This window comes from Diorhabda carinulata, chromosome X (genome assembly GCF_026250575.1).
Source record: "Diorhabda carinulata isolate Delta chromosome X, icDioCari1.1, whole genome shotgun sequence".
Classification (NCBI taxonomy): domain Eukaryota; kingdom Metazoa; phylum Arthropoda; class Insecta; order Coleoptera; family Chrysomelidae; genus Diorhabda; species Diorhabda carinulata.
The window spans coordinates 36,828,876-36,845,147 of NC_079472.1; the positions used below are offsets into that span (position 1 = coordinate 36,828,876).

The 16,272-nt window shown below is 30.2% G+C and overlaps 2 protein-coding genes across 4 annotated transcripts in view; one reads left to right on the forward strand and one right to left on the reverse strand.

The window, feature by feature from the left end:
• LOC130900507 (alanine--glyoxylate aminotransferase 2-like) overlaps positions 1-10,638 on the forward strand; it is a 27,688-nt gene extending 17,050 nt beyond the window's left edge. Inside the window, exons 4-8 of the mRNA XM_057811197.1 lie at positions 1,802-1,895; positions 5,249-5,449; positions 8,579-8,806; positions 9,253-9,497; positions 10,117-10,638. Of these exons, the coding sequence (XP_057667180.1) occupies positions 1,802-1,895; positions 5,249-5,449; positions 8,579-8,806; positions 9,253-9,497; positions 10,117-10,381 (1,033 nt within the window). The 3' untranslated portion in view covers positions 10,382-10,638. The remainder of the gene's footprint in view (positions 1-1,801; positions 1,896-5,248; positions 5,450-8,578; positions 8,807-9,252; positions 9,498-10,116) is intronic.
• LOC130900506 (deoxyribodipyrimidine photo-lyase-like) lies at positions 7,947-15,968 on the reverse strand. Of its 3 annotated transcripts, none has more exons than XM_057811194.1 (7): positions 15,255-15,815; positions 14,974-15,173; positions 14,464-14,830; positions 13,614-13,806; positions 12,843-13,084; positions 10,790-11,057; positions 7,947-8,329 (listed from the first exon to the last, which is right to left on the reverse strand). In XM_057811194.1, exons 1-6 carry the CDS (start codon positions 15,607-15,609, stop codon positions 10,822-10,824), a joined length of 1,593 nt encoding a protein of 530 aa, XP_057667177.1. In that variant the 5' UTR covers positions 15,610-15,815; the 3' UTR covers positions 7,947-8,329; positions 10,790-10,821. The 3 variants fall into 3 exon arrangements, with proteins under 3 accessions (XP_057667177.1, XP_057667179.1, XP_057667178.1); XM_057811196.1 differs by lacking the exon at positions 7,947-8,329 and adding an exon at positions 9,470-10,010 and having other exon boundaries at positions 15,255-15,968; XM_057811195.1 differs by lacking the exon at positions 7,947-8,329 and having other exon boundaries at positions 10,712-11,057; positions 15,255-15,908.
• Positions 15,969-16,272: the final 304 nt, after the last annotated feature.

Here is a 16,272-nt window from a genome sequence, read left to right on the forward strand (position 1 = left end):
GCTCATAAAAGAAATTTTTTTGTTTGTTATTTATGTCTTTGAATCGGAAATGGTAGCTATAAAAACAAAGTATTTGTCTTCATCGTCTTTACGTCATTTTTACCAATTTATTACTAATGAGGTACTTAATGTCCCATTGAAAAATAAATCATAACAAAAATAACGTTCAAAAAATATATCTAAGAATTTGATGATTCACTTATTTACGCATTTGTTATTGACAATAAGTTCTTTATATTTCATAACAAGTAAACTAACATTGAGCTTCTATTACCTTGTTAACATTATAGTTTATTGTGTTGCCTAATTATTTTTCTACTAATTTGATTAACAATTATTTTAAAATGACAATGCCTTCAAGTTTTCAAAGCATCAGTTTAGAATTCGTCTAATCGCTTCGTTTTTGTTTTTCTCTTACAGCTGCATAAATAATGAGTGAAGAACACAAGAGCTACACTTTTGGAAAAAAAGTCATCCTGTTTGTACCAGAAAATTATATGTAGGGGATAATGTATTGTATGGCTTGTTAGCATATACTTCTATGTAAACCTTTAAAAACGGCCTTTTTATACTTTCTTAATTTAATGTATTAGAACCGTTTTTTTTGCGAAAAATATGACTTCACCTACGTAAAAGACATGTGGCTATGAGAATGCAACAAAGAGAAATTATCTTCGATAAATTAACAGTTAGTAAAAAAATTATAAACGTTATTGGTAAAAATTTGGCTTTTATAGCGGTGAACAACAATATAATGTGTAAAGAATGTTTGATGCTGATTAGCTATTTTATGTTTTTAGTGATTTCGGTGGGATTTTTTTCAATTTTGTAATTGCCGTTATTTCCTAAACGTGTTTGTGTGATTTTAACAAAAAGGTGTGCTTAAGAATCGGTCTTAAAATTACGAAAATTGAATTATCCATTTTTAACCATCCCCTATGGAATATATTGGAGTCAAAAACAGAGTACTAAAAGAAGGTGAAGCGGATTTTAAAGCGGGACTTATACCTTGTATTCTGTTGACTAGAAGAAGCAAACTTAAAAACTATTAAAAGTTTGTGTACAGACAGAGGTCTAACTTCCCAGCCTCATGAGGTAGTTAAATATTGGAAATGCATTTGTTCATGTAAGTACGGGAGGAAAAGACTTGAATATCTACACGAAATTGCCAAAAAGGGGCTCAAGAATAGGATTTTAACAACTAGTACATTTTAACTACATTTTTATTATTGTTGAAGTGCACCTTATGGATGTGTGGTTGTTTTTATCTCAGAAAAGCACTTTAAAGATGTATATTATTTGACTATTTAGTCAAAAATTTCCAATAACACTTTCTATTGTTAATAAAACAACACAATTGGTTCGTATTCTGGCTTTGTTGCTCGCCTATATTGTAGTTTGAAAGAAAATTAACAGATGTCACCCACATCGTAATTTACGCGAACTTCATTGGTAAAATTGTCGTCAACAGCACTAACCACATGGTGGTGGATTGATCTAAGAGTAGTGAAGTCAAATCAATTTCATTGTGGCACCATCGCCACTTTATCAAGTATAAGTTGAATAAAACTGGTAAAGTTTTGTCAAAAAAATATTTTGAATAAAAAGACGGAGGTATGAAACGGCCGTACGTTACGGGTAAGGGTATGAGAACAGATGGACAAGAATGTATTCAGTTTAGTAAGAAGAAATCGTCTCTGTACATACAACAATTCTTCGTATTTATAATGTTATTGGAGGGTTTCGGGGGTTAGGAGCAAGGTGAAAATTTTTGGTAGATACGAATATAGTTATTTTTTAGTGCTTACCATGGGCATTTAACATCTTTGATTGATATTTCGCACTACAAATTTAATCTGCCTGGTGGTGTTGGACAAAAGGAACATGTTCATTTGGTAAGTTTAACTATTTTTCATGAATTTGGTTAATTGTGTAGTAATACAATATAATATAATTTTTTTAAGCCTTTCTTAGAAAAGTACCATGAGCATATTATTTAATGTAGAATCCATTTGAATGACACCTTCCCGCTGGTTTTTCACTTCCTAAAGCAGTCTTGAAAGTCAATTTTTGGTATCAAATCTCTTTTGAGAGGTATTGTTAATCTAGGAAAATGCCAAAAGTCACACATATTGTAAAAGATCAACGCTTAATCAAAAATATGGCTGTTTTACTTTATCTGCGTCACGGAATATTTTCATACTTCCAAGATATTCTTTAGTAATCCTTTAACCTCTCGAAGCGTTTTGTAATACATAACATCTTCATATATAAATAGATACTATTGTCTTAACTCTGTACTGACTTTGCTTTTTTTGGTTTTATTGATTCATCGCATGTCTAATCAGTAGCTGTACACACCAATAAATTCAAGAAGATTTAATGGTGACGCACATTCCCCATGCTTTGAGATAAATCTCTTAATTAAACAACTGAATTGTATTATCACACTCGTCACGATAAGAATACTGAGGCCTTGAGACCTATTTCGATATTTTCTTTTTTTTTTCGATAATTTTTTAAAATGGCTGATATTAATTTCACATCAATTTTTCCATTCAACTGCTTAATATATTTGTAAGTATATAATGTTTCACAATCTCCATACTTCTATGTATGGCAACATCGATAAACTAACTTCACACTCCTGACCTGTATCAATTTTCATATTGTTAAATCTTGTTTTAACCTCTGTATATTGGTTTAGTAGACATAGTAGGCTTACATAATTTAGCCCTTAAAAAAATGTTTTATTATATTTTAATTTTTCATTTTTTATATCCTTATTTTCATCATTTTTCTGATTGCATGCGATAAACAATTTTTTGTTCTTAATTTGTAATTGCAAATGGTGTTGCGGGTTGATTAATTTGATTAATTAAAAAAATGAATTCAAAATATGCCTTCAGTTTGTCTCTATTTTCTACTTATTTTTTAATTTTTCATTTTTTATATTGTTAGTTTCATCATTTTTATGATTTTGCTCCTAGTTTGTAATTTCGAATGATATTGCCGGTTTAGGACTCAAAATAAAACTGATCTAGAGTTTTTTAAAATGCCAACGTTTCGATCTTTTATTTGATCTTTATCAAGTCTAGAAATATATGGTACATAAGAACTCAAACATTGACGAAAATTGCGTTATTATATACCATATATTTTTAGCATTGATAAAGATCAAATAAAAGATCGAAAAAATTGGCATTTTAGAAAACTCTTGAGACAGTTTTATTTCCAACCCTCAACCCGCAACACCATTCAAAACTACATACTAGGAAGGGCAATAATATAAACAATGACATCTTCATCTGGGTTCTTAATTTGATCAATTAAAAAAATGAATTCGAAATATGCCTTTAATTTGACCCCATTCTATAATAATAATATTATTTTTAGTCACTGTTGAATAATAGATATCCAATTACTATTCTCATGTATACATAGTTCTCGAAATTGCCCATTTTATGTTTAATTAAGAATTTTATTAGCTAACCTAACCTAACCTTAACATATTTTCAATTTAATATCGCAGATTTTGAAAAGTCCATGATCTCGTTCGACATATAACGATAAGATAATTAATTGAAGATAATGGTCGCTCATACCATGTGGTACATTATATACTGAATATGAGAAAAATATAAGACATTTAGGGTCCTTTCTTAACGCAGTATAAACAAGAGAAAGAAAATTTTCTTACAAGATTAGTAACAATGTTTGATACATCATTATGATGTAGAGACCAAAATACAGAATAAAAACACCACTTAAAAAATCAAGATGCAAAATTCAGTAAAGAAGGTTATGCTGACCATATTTAAAGATGCTGAAGGCGTAATTTTAATAGATTACCTCCTAAAAAAGCCATAATTACAAGCCCTCATTATTCCTACTTCCTTGAGACGACAAAAGAAAAATACCAAAGGAAGTTGCGTAAAGGCCGATTCATAAATTTGACTTTCCATTTGCCTTTGCTGGTAAACAATTTTGAGATGCATAAGACCATTCATAGTTGCCATGTACGGATCGGTCTGCCGTTGGTGACTTTCAACATAAACAAATTCTATCTTTCCCCGTCAACCGTTCGTTGCAATAGAAAACAGCCAATCACATCCATTCGCGTTTGTCACGTGATTTTGACGTATGACGTTAGAGCGTAATGTTGGGGTTATTTTTCTTTCTAATTGTGTGTTTATGGTGGTCTTTTGACTTTGCTTGTTTTCTATTCGTTATTTTCCATAATATCGTCCATAAATACCGGATATTTTTAGGTTAACGGAAGCATATATAATGTAATACTCTTATATGGACAGTTCTTATGGGAAAACCATCTCTACGTTAAGGTGCTGACAGTATTCATTTTCTTTCTCGTTCGAGACACTTCCACTTACAGAAACTGTCCATATTGGAGTATTACATTTATGCAAGAATGTGAATAGAGTGTAAAATTTGCTACGAAAGGCAAACGTCACCCGCACGATTCTTTGAATTTGAACAATTGTATCGTATCAGTTTATTAGTTAAATATTTACATAAAACGGACTTTAACCGGTAGATTGTGTCAAATTAATTAATTGTCCTTATTTATCAGGCGACTTTCTCGTGCTGGTAATATTTTGACCCCGATAGCCTTATGGTTTTTGTGAATCGAGAAATGAATTGTGCAATCTAATTTATTAAAATCTGTTTCTTTTAAAAACATATATCGAACTTTCAGTCAATGACTGATTATAAAATATAATTAAACGACAGTTTTTATTTTTAAATCGTGTCGCAATTACATATTTATCTCTTCAAGTATAAATATATTAATGCGATAAATATTGTTGTCTACAAAAATAAACTTGAATAACTCTATTTATCATTTATTCATTACACAAAAAAAACAATGACTACAGAGAATACTCTACCGCTTACCAGCAGTTTGATATGAAAACCAACCTCGAAGAGAAACTTAACTGCCCGACAAAAATGAAAAAAATCTTAGTTTCTCAAAGCCACCCAGCTGTTTGAAAAAATATAATTAGTTTATGTATTGTAATAAATTGTCCATTATTTAACTTATGTATCATTATTGTTTTTGTGTGCCAATGACCAGCGCTGTCGAGGCAAAAATTAACATTATTGATTTCCTTCTAATACTATAACAAATAGAATATTTGAAGAACTATTCATTAAAATACTTTTAAACATACTTTTATCTTGTACGTATCTTTTAAACTTATATTAACTTTGAAAAACATTTTAGGCTCCTATTCCAGATTCTTATAGAGGCAAGTACCGTGATACTGAATATACCAAAGACAAGATAGGTCATGCATATGCAGAAGATGTCCGCATATTATGTGAAAAAGTTCAAGAAACGGGTAGAGGAATCAGTGCTTTTATTGCCGAAAGTATGTTAAGCTGCGGAGGACAAGTTATACCACCTAAAAATTACTTCAGTGAGGTATATATACACGAAATTTTCATCTTACATCTTAAATTTTTTAAAAGATAACTTACTGTACATACCACAGTATATTAGCTCCATATATATTTTACGAACTACCATTAGCTTTAATCTTTATTGACTTAAAGAACACATTTAACTCGATACATCCTAAAGCCATCATAGAAACCACAACAAATCAGGAAGACAACAAAACATATAGCCAATATTTACAAGGGAAGTAAAGCTAGAGTAATAATATACAAAGAATCTTCGAAATTTCTAACCTGCAGAGAAGTAACACAACGTGATGCCATCTCTTTAAAGTGACAATAGGAAAAATCTTCCGAAATCTAGACTGGAGTAACCACCTAAGGTTCACTGACCATATAGTAGTGATCGCCAATAGACCTGAGGAATTAGAACAACAAATAAATGAGGTAAACATCGTGAACAATGAAGTAGATCTCAAAATGAAACTAGTAAAAGTAGAGGTAATGTACAGGGTGTCAAACATAAGGTGACCCATATAGTTTTCTCAAAACCTGTAAGAGTTATCAAAAAACTTCAATTACAAAATTTCATTGTATTTGAAGGAATTTTTAGATTATTGATTTTTGGATTATACAGGGTGTCCCAATTCTTCAGTATCGACATCAACTTTGGAATTTTAAATGGAACACCCTATATTTTATTGAATTTTTACAATTAGTTGTAAAAACAAAGGTAACTTTCAAGAGACCGACCTATTTGATTTCCGCACGGTTTAGAAGATATTCAAGGTTATTTGAATTTATATTGAAAAATAATTACATCTGGAAAATTCCGCAAAATAAATGAGGCTATCTGGCATCATTTGCAAAATGATGAATTGTTAAACACAAAACTTTGGTTTATCGATTTTCGAGTCTAGAATCTTTTTTTACTGAATGAGTTTCGATTTGTGTAGATAACAAAATATCATTTTTTTAAATGACACTTCCTGTATATTATAATTTTAATAGAACGCGCATAAAAATAAGAACCATGCCATACATACAGGGTGTGCAATTTAAAAAAATTGAGATTTTGTTATTTACAAATTTCGAAACTCATACAGTAAAAAAGACACCCAGCATGATTCTGGACACGAAAATCACGAAAATTCCATTATCTTATGTTTTGTATTTAAAAATTCATTTCCCAAATGATGCCATTTAGCCTTATTTTTATTTTGCGGAATGACTTTTCAATAAAAACTCCTTAAATATTTCCTAAGCCGTGCGCAAATCAAATAGGTCGGTCTCATGAAAGTAACCTTTGCTTTTACCGCTAAATCAAAAAAAGCAATAAAATATAGGGTGTTTCATTTAAAATTCCAAAGTTGATGTCGTTACTGATGAATTGGGACACCCTCTATAATCTGAAAATTCATATAAATACAACGAACTTTTGTAATTAAAGTTTTTTGATAACTCTTATAGGTTTGGAGAAAAGTATATGGGTCACCTTATGTTTGTCACTCTGTACAACGAACTGATAGATCAGCAAAACATATAAATTAATGATACACCACTAGAATTAGTAGAAGAATACATATACCTGGATCAACTAATTCACAAATCGGGATCTTCACTCCCAGAAATTGAAAAGCAGGTTAAATTAGCATGACACATTCAGGAAAAATATTATCATATTCAAATCAATAATGCCAGTGTACATACGGATGCGAAACTCTTAATCCTGTTATCATAAAAAAATTCCAGTAACACAAATATCTATGGAGCAAAGCATGCGAAGAATAACAAAAAAGATTGTAATAGTATTTAGTGGATGAGACAGAAGATCCAGGTTATGGACGTTAACCACAGAATTAAAGCACTTAAATGATACTTGACGAGAACTGACAATAAATGGATCACACGAATAACATAAACATGAAGAGAACCAGAAGATTTAACTTGATGTGGAATTGTGATATTAGAAAATTAGCCGGACAATACGGCCCAGACAGTCATCAATATACCACGATGAACTCAAATGAAAGATAAATGTATATAAATTTGTTAGGGAGACTACTAAACAAAGCATCCTATGAATGAATGAAGCCTGCAAATTAATATATATGTTCGGATAATATTCATTTTTGTACATTAATGTTGTCGCCTTCAAAGTAGTCCCCATAAGATATTTAGTGAGCATTTCTATGTCTGCGCTTCTGCCAATCCTCAAAATAGTTCTCAAATTCTATATTTGGTATGGCCGTTAAGTCTTATTGTCTTTACTAAATATTGAGTTCATAAGGTTCTGTTTAATTTAATGAAATCACAAGATGGCAATGAAAACTGAAATATTGATCATTCAAAACCATCAGTATTTCACAAGTTGTTAATCTCACACACTTCAATTATTTTATCCATTTCTTTTGAAACAAACGGAAGTCGCCGGAGTCATAGAAATACTTCCAAACTTAGCAATTACCACAGATAAATAAACAATGAATACAGCTGAAAAAACTCAGATCAGTTTGAATCTTTGTGGCCTTCCATAACTTCCATAATGGATATTCATTGGCTTTAGTGGTTGCATCCAGTTATTACAAATATTCCTAAAAATTTTTGTCTTTTTTTGTATAAAATAACACGTTTTAAATTCTCATTACATAAAATTTTATTACGTTAATTAAAAATTTACATCTCTAGCTTTCAGTTCTATTTGTACTCGATTGAGTTCCGTTTTGTGTTGCACACATTTTATTTCCATCTTTTCCCAAATCTCTTATCAATTATATATTTGATATATCATATTGAAGCAAGTTTTATTTATGTGTAATATGTATTGTGTAAGAGTTAAGTTCCTATACTACTTGAAATATTAGATTGACTGTTCTATTTGTTCATCTATCTTTAGTGGAATGTGCTGTAATGAAACATGACATCGTATTAAGAATTAGCATTAAAAATTTGATGTTTTGTATAGATTATTCTATTTTTGTCCCACTGTGCATTTATCAGAAATCGGGTAAAAGCAAAATTGTCTTTATAATTGTGCCTCTTCTAATCAGTTGATCTACCTCTTTTACCAATAACCATTTTCTGAATATATTTAAGACGTCGTTATTTCAAATACATGAGACATTTTTCTATTATCATATTGTATTAATTTCAGGTGTATGATATTATAAGAAAAGCAGGAGGCCTCTGTATAGCCGATGAAGTTCAAGTTGGTTTCGGAAGAATAGGGAAACACTGGTGGTGTTTCCAAGAATTTGATGTAATTCCGGATATTGTTACTATGGGAAAACCCATGGGTAACGGACATCCAGTAGCATGCGTTGTTACTACCAAAGCAGTATCAGATAGTTTCACAAAAACTGGTGTGGAATATTTCAATACAGTAAGTTTATCCATGCCAATATAATTTTCTAACCATCTTCCCCTAAACCCATTATTTAAATGTTACGATAGCCTCGTTTAGCGCTGTTTCACATTACGCTCTACTTTGATGGAACATAACCCCCGCATTAAGTGGGGTCTTACTGTAATTGTCTATTGAAAGAGACCTAAAGTCAAGAGGAATCATCAAAAATATTACTATACCATTTGTAAGTGAAAGGTCTGTCTTAATGCAATAGTTCAATCACCACAAATTGTTTTGTGGATTCCTCTAAATTCCATCAAAGGAGAAAAATGTTTAAGTTGAATATTTAGTTTCCTCATGTAAGAACATGTCTGCACATTATATTTGATTGCTTGCATTCTATACTTTTAATTTATCATGCCACAAAAAATTTTTAGACTGTAATTTACTTACATTCACTATATCTTACATTTTTATTTCAGTATGGAGGAAATCCAGTTTCTTGTGCTATAGCAAATGCTGTTTTTGATACAATCGAAAAAGAAAACTTACGAGAAAATGCCATAGTTGTTGGAGAATATCTACTTGATAACTGCTTGTTATTAGCGAAAAAACATAAATGTATTGGAGATGTTAGAGGAGTTGGTTTGTTCGTCGGTATAGATTTGGTGGTAGATAGGGAAACTAGAGAACCAAATACAAAATGTGCAAAATTTGTATTACAAAGGTAAATTACAATGGTTCATATAACGAATTAATATTCTCAACTCTTTCATAATACAAATCTGTGTATTTACATTTCTAATTGTATTTTGACCTTCAACTGAATATTTTTTCTAAATGAATTGCTTTTAGAAAGGTTAAGTGGAATCATAAAAAACATGAAATACTTTTTGTATTATAGATCTCATTTTTTTCTTAGACTACCATTAATATAACATGATTATATTATAACGAAACTAAATAGGCGTCCTTTACTTTGGAACTTGGCATTTGTAAAGTCGGTGGTGGATTTATCAGCAGGCCTACAGTAATGTAGGGGCCAAACAAGTGGTCGAGTATCAGAAGGGCTTTAAAAAGAGGAAGTCAACTAGTGATCAAATTTTCATACTGAAGGCATTCCAGAACAATAGCTATGACCAAGGATTAAACCTGTTGTTCTTCTTTGTGGATTTCAAGCAGGAGTATGACTCAATAAGTAGAAAACATTTGTTTCGGGCGCTTGCAGCATTCGAAATACCTAATAAAATATTACATTTGGTAAAAATAACATTGATATAAAAAAATGATTAGATTGTATTACATCCAATCTAACTTGATTGTTATACCTATATTTTTAATTACAGGATGCGTGAAGAGCATATATTAATCAGTGTGGATGGTCCACATTGCAACATAATTAAATTCAAGCCTCCTATGGTATTCACCAAAGAAAATGTGGATGAGGTTATATCCACTTTGGATAGAGTGTTTGACGAATACCGTCACAAATCAAAATTATACGTTAATCCACACAAATCCCAAACGACTGTCGCAGATTCAAACAGACCGGTCATGGAACACAGACCAATGGAGTACTTGTGTAAAGATTCTAATATAAAATCTATTTAAATGTTTCTATTATGGACCTGTATTTATTATCGTTTGTAAGATATTATTAGCAATTCTTAAATATCAATTGAAAATTATCAACTATTAAGATTGTTAATATAGTCATAGTATTTTTCATTATTTATACTCGATTTTTTTATAAAAAAAATATTTCAAGTCAAGTTTGGGTTGTATAAAGAAATGTGTGAGGTATAAACACGTGTATAATTTATTTTGTCAATGTTTTAATTGAAATAATTATAAAATCAATTTTTTTACATACTTTGTTTCATTTTCCCATGATAATTGATTAAAGGAATATTTAAAAGGTTGTAAATAAAATAAAAATAATTCAACTGTTAAAAAGTTTATGAATGATTGTGACTAAAAAATTTAAAAAGGTGAAATAAAGTGTCTGGTAAACATTACCTTTTGCAAGCATGCTTTTTATTTTAGGTTATTTATGAAGCTTTTCTCTTAATGCCCTGTTTCTTTATTTTATCTTTGTCTTTATTAGAAGTTTCAGTTACTTTCTTCTTTTTAACTTGTTCCATGGCTTTTCTCCCAAATCTCGCACAATAAGCATCCATGTTGAACTTTTTTCTTAGACTATAATCGACCATATAACGAATTTTGCCAAATATTTCTCTTTCCTTCCAACCTTGATCATGAACTCCACAAATCGACCACATAATGCCTAAAATGATTGATTAATCAATAATATTTGTCATCAATTGTTCATAAAATCTCATCATACGAATATAAAATTTTTGGTATTCTTTGGGTGCTAGTCATGTAAGTAATTGTGCATTTTCATATTTCATTGTGTATTTTGTTTGAGAATATTACAGATGTACTATTGCGAGTTAATATTTATTTTTTTTTCAGTACTTTGTACAAAAGGGGAATCAAAAACTGTATAAAATTGAGGACAAGGCTGTTAACTGGTCTAGAACCTCTTTTTATAATAATTATGTCAGTGTTGTTCTGACATAATAATTTCCTATTTAAAATTAGGCAACCTTGCACAAATGTAGCTCAGACAGAGATACAACCTCTTGTATTCGAATTATCTCACCACTTCTGATGGGAACCCTCCATTAACGTATCGTCTTGGATTACCCAATTTTCGTCTTATATTGACGTGAATATAAATGTCCAATTTATAATTAATTATAGCTTTTGTATATGATAGGATTTAGTATTTAAGGCGGCTTTTACATGTATAAGAGGTTCTTAATAGTTTAACATTCGTCGAGTACAGTAGTTGAATTATTGAAACGAAGTTTAATTAATTATTTCCTTGAATAGTTTATTCCAAAGTAGTGAATTCAGTTATTTAACTTGTTGGTGTTAACCAACCTTCACAAGTTATTAAGTAACAAAGTATATGGTCAACCATTATTGGTTAGCCCGAAGATACATTACAAGTGTGGCCCTGCATATTGATACCATTACTGATCTATACTCATACCATGGATTTTGTATTTTGTAAATCTTTTGTTTGCTCTTCAGTATACTTGTATACACTATATCATTTACAAATAGTATGGAGTCATCAGACAACTTAACATTCGACTTCTGATGTCTAAATAATATTTAGCAAACGGTAGTTGTGCTTTTCGATGTGGTGCAGTGACAGACAATTGGGTCTCAAATTATCATCTCTTCATTGCAGTATTGCTCATTTCTTGTTCATAGAAGCCACATAAAATCTTGGCAAAGAGAAGTAAATTTAAAAAACCTTTGTTTACCACAGTTGTATATAAATCTTGAAAAAAAACTATTTCCATAAAATTCAGCGAAACCAGTAAATGGAGCCTAAATCACTAGATGGGTCTGTTAACAAACATAGAAAAATCAAGTTAGCAGTAATAATGATAAGATAAAAAATTTTATATTTGGGAACATGCCTCAGGTTATTGATTCATAATCATTAAACTTTGTTTGTGTTATTTGTGCCTTTTCAATAATCTTACTGATTACATGGATAATTTTTTTATCCGATAACTGAAGGTTTGAAAAGTTTACCATCATTTCCCTAGTTTTTTTTCAGTTGTTAATCCCGTGAATATTACTTAAAATGGGTAGTAGTTGTAGTAGCTGCCTTAACATTCAAGATTGTTTTATACTAATAAATTCCTCAGGAATTCCTGACATTTTAGATAATTTAAAGTGGTCTAAACCATACCAGGTGGTTAATCATTATTGAAAAATAAATACATTGCTAAAAAATTTAAAAAATGCAATAACCACAATTAGAACCTTGATTGAAGGTAAGTAAGTTGGAATTCCTGGACCTGTTGGTGATATTCATACGGTTTACACTACCACTACACCAACACTCACAATTACACACTAAATCAAGATTTACCTTCAGTCTCTGAAGACGATAAATTTGTTGTCGAAATGGTTGTCAGACAGTATAGTTACGAATGTTGATTCGGTAGGGGTAAGAACAAATTACATTCTCGATTCTTACCTACATAGCCATTTGGATCTGTTCCATCTAAGCAGAATGTATCATTTAACCAAAGCCCATATTCAATAGCCTGTTCGGGAGATTGCGTCCATTCTAGTATTTTTTTACACCAATACATTCGCATGTATCCATGAATTTTACCTTCATGATAAGCCTGTAACTGAGCTGCATTCCACATTTCATCATGAGTTTTAGCATTTTCTAGCTGCTCCCTCGTATAGGTCCACGTCCTTTTATCCTTACTAAAAAAATGCAGTGGACAAAGAAATTTGTGTATCAGTATTTAGTATACATTAACAAGAAACTTGATTTTCCTTTAAATGTTGCAATTTTCACTTGATGTATGACAATAAACAAAATTAAAAATGGACAAAATAATAGAAAAAGATGAGGATTTAGAAACATATGTAAATATACAATAAACACAACAATACTTTGGCCAGGATCTCATAATGAACATACAATGGCAGTACTAATAATAAAATATGAAGTAGAAAATTTGGAAATTGAGAGAAAAGATAAGACAAAAAGAAATGAATATAAAGAATAAGATATTAAGTAAGGAACAGAACAAGACTCAATAACATAAAAAATTAATATGAAATAGCTAAATTGGTATTGACATATCGTAAGAAAGAGTGAACTTACTAAAGAAATTTGTAACAAAAAAAGGAAATACTTTACTAGAATTGAGGAAAATGACTGAAACCCTCATCCACTTAAAATGGTACAAGAACAACACTTTTGGATACATAATGAAGTTACTCTTACCTATGAAGTTTAAGAGAATCTTTAGCCCATCCAGCAGCTCCCTCTAGATTATCATAATTACTATTATAATAACAATAATTATCTGTTAATTCTCGTCTTACAATAAGTTCTTCTAAATATTTGTCACATTGCTCCTTGTACAATGAGCTGAGGCTTTTGACTTCTAAGGCACATCTTTGAGCACTAATTTGACCTATAAAATGTTTATTTAAAATATAACTAGTTTCTGGATTTATATTTATATTTATATTTATATGTATCAAAGTTTTAATTTCGACAAAAAGTCACGAAATATTATAAAAAACAGAGCCCTTCCACTAGATTCCCACTTCACTTGAATGTGTAGTCCTACTGGGAATGAGTGAGTGAGGTTTTTTTTGTTCATTCATAACTAACTCCAACTGCTGAGATGAAATACCTGAGAAGAGTACAAAGCTAAACAAAAATTTGAAATCGAAACACTAGAAACTCTTCCTGACACAAAAAAAAGATTCAAATAATGGGAGCAGTCAACAAGTGGGTAACCACTGAAAATTTTTTGTGGAAAGTTTTACTTGAATTATCTCCAATATGAGCAGAAAATTGTCACCTCCTAGATAGTGAATCAGACAGTAATCTCCTGGAGAAGCACCTTGATGGTGTTGATAACAGAAATAAAGTAAGCTCTCATTCAACCAAAATTTAACAAAGTAGATTCAAGTTTTTCATTTTCAGATATGTTTCACTTTCCTAATAATGAAATAAGTTATCAACTTGCTGTGTTTTCTAAAGGATTTAATTTTGCTGATATATAAAGTTTGATGGGAACAAAGTTACTCTAAATTTCAAAATATTTAATAATATATATTACCATAATTTAAATAGGGAGATAATTTTGATGTATTGTCTTTAGAGGGATCATTACTGGTACTTCCATATTCTTTTAGATTTTTAAGCATGAAATTATACAACATGGAAAGTCCTGCTATTTCACCAGGTCCTTCTCCCCATTTTACTTCAGGTACATCATATTTTGGTTTGTAATAATTATAACAATCATTGATATTTTCTATGTCATCTTTAAGATCCAATTTTCCTTTAAATTGGTGACTAGATACATTAGGAAAACCAGTGAGGTATTCATCGAGGTGTTTATTTATTTTGCTTCTCAGAAATTTGGCCATACCTTCTTGTTTTTCAGAAGCTATCCGAACAGGCACAATATTATGTGCATCTACCTAAAAAATTTATTGAAACCATAATTTATACTGTATAGCCAGTAATGTGACCTTGTCATTTCATATTTACACAAAACGTTCATTCAACTTTTAACAAGATTCAAAAACTACACATATGGAAATGTAATAATTGTTTAAATTACTTGAACTACAGGTACATCATCAGGGATATGATCCAAAAGTGCTGCTTGTAAATTTCTAGGATGTTTTAAAGGACTGAAGTCACATACAATCCCACCTATATTATTATTTGAGACCAAGCTCGCTATATCTTTAGGAGAGCTGTTCACAATATGAAATCCAATATTCAATTCTTTACATTCTTTTTGAACAAGTTTTAAACCTAAAAGAAAATAAGTTTGCGTTTCGTAATTTGAATACCACATTCCTTCCATTAAGTATCATGATAATATATAGTTCTTACCTTCAATGAGAAATTTAAAGTGTCTCTGTGTAGGATACTGATGATGAACATCTTTGATAGTGTAACAAACAAATAATGGTATTTTTTTCTTAATAGCTATTCTTTGTGCAAAAATCATCGCCCAGTTATCCTGTACTCGGCAATCTCTATACATCCAATATAATATTCCATTTGATTTCTCCTTAATATTTTCATTTCCTGATAAAACTTTGCATCGATTTTTATTGAATTCAAAATTCTCCACGTTTTTTCCTTCCACTTTTCTTGCCTCAATAATATTACCAAGAAACAAATCTTTATTTAATTTTTCCAATAACAATTTCCCACTAGAATTTCTTGGTTTTAAAGATGCCATCTTTCTATTCTCACTAAGTTTCAAAACTTTATGTATATTATACAAACAGTAAAAAATATATATAAAATTGTTTGAACATTAAATGATTAAAATTTTTAACACCTATACCCAAAACTAAAAACCTATGACCTAATCATAAAAATATTTTGACTAAGAAACGAATGAGAATCCAGGAAGTGTCAACAACTACTGTTACTTGTCGAATTTTTCTATAGACATAAAAAATGCGGTGATTAGTCAATATTACGAAAACTTGCATATATGTGAATATGTTTGACTCAATGCCTAAAATGTTTGTCATGTTATTCATCATAAAGTTTTTTAAGATATTCTAAATTTATGATTATTGATAAATATTTAAAAAAGATGGAATTTTAGTTAGAGAAGAAGCGCTATCTACTGGATAATAGCTGCAGCTGATTTACATACAGTTTACAGTTATTTTTTTATGTAATGTATTTTAGCAGTAGAGGGCGTTATAGTCGACAAATCAATATCAAAAAAGACCATAGCATTTTATTAAAAGAAAAAGTTCCTCGTGTAACGAAAACCAAAATAGTAGTTTAATAACTTTCCACAATAGCGCTCACAAGCAATTCGAGCAATTTAAATACAATACTTTCTATCTTTTTAATTTGTTTTGAATACTCTATTTTAATAACT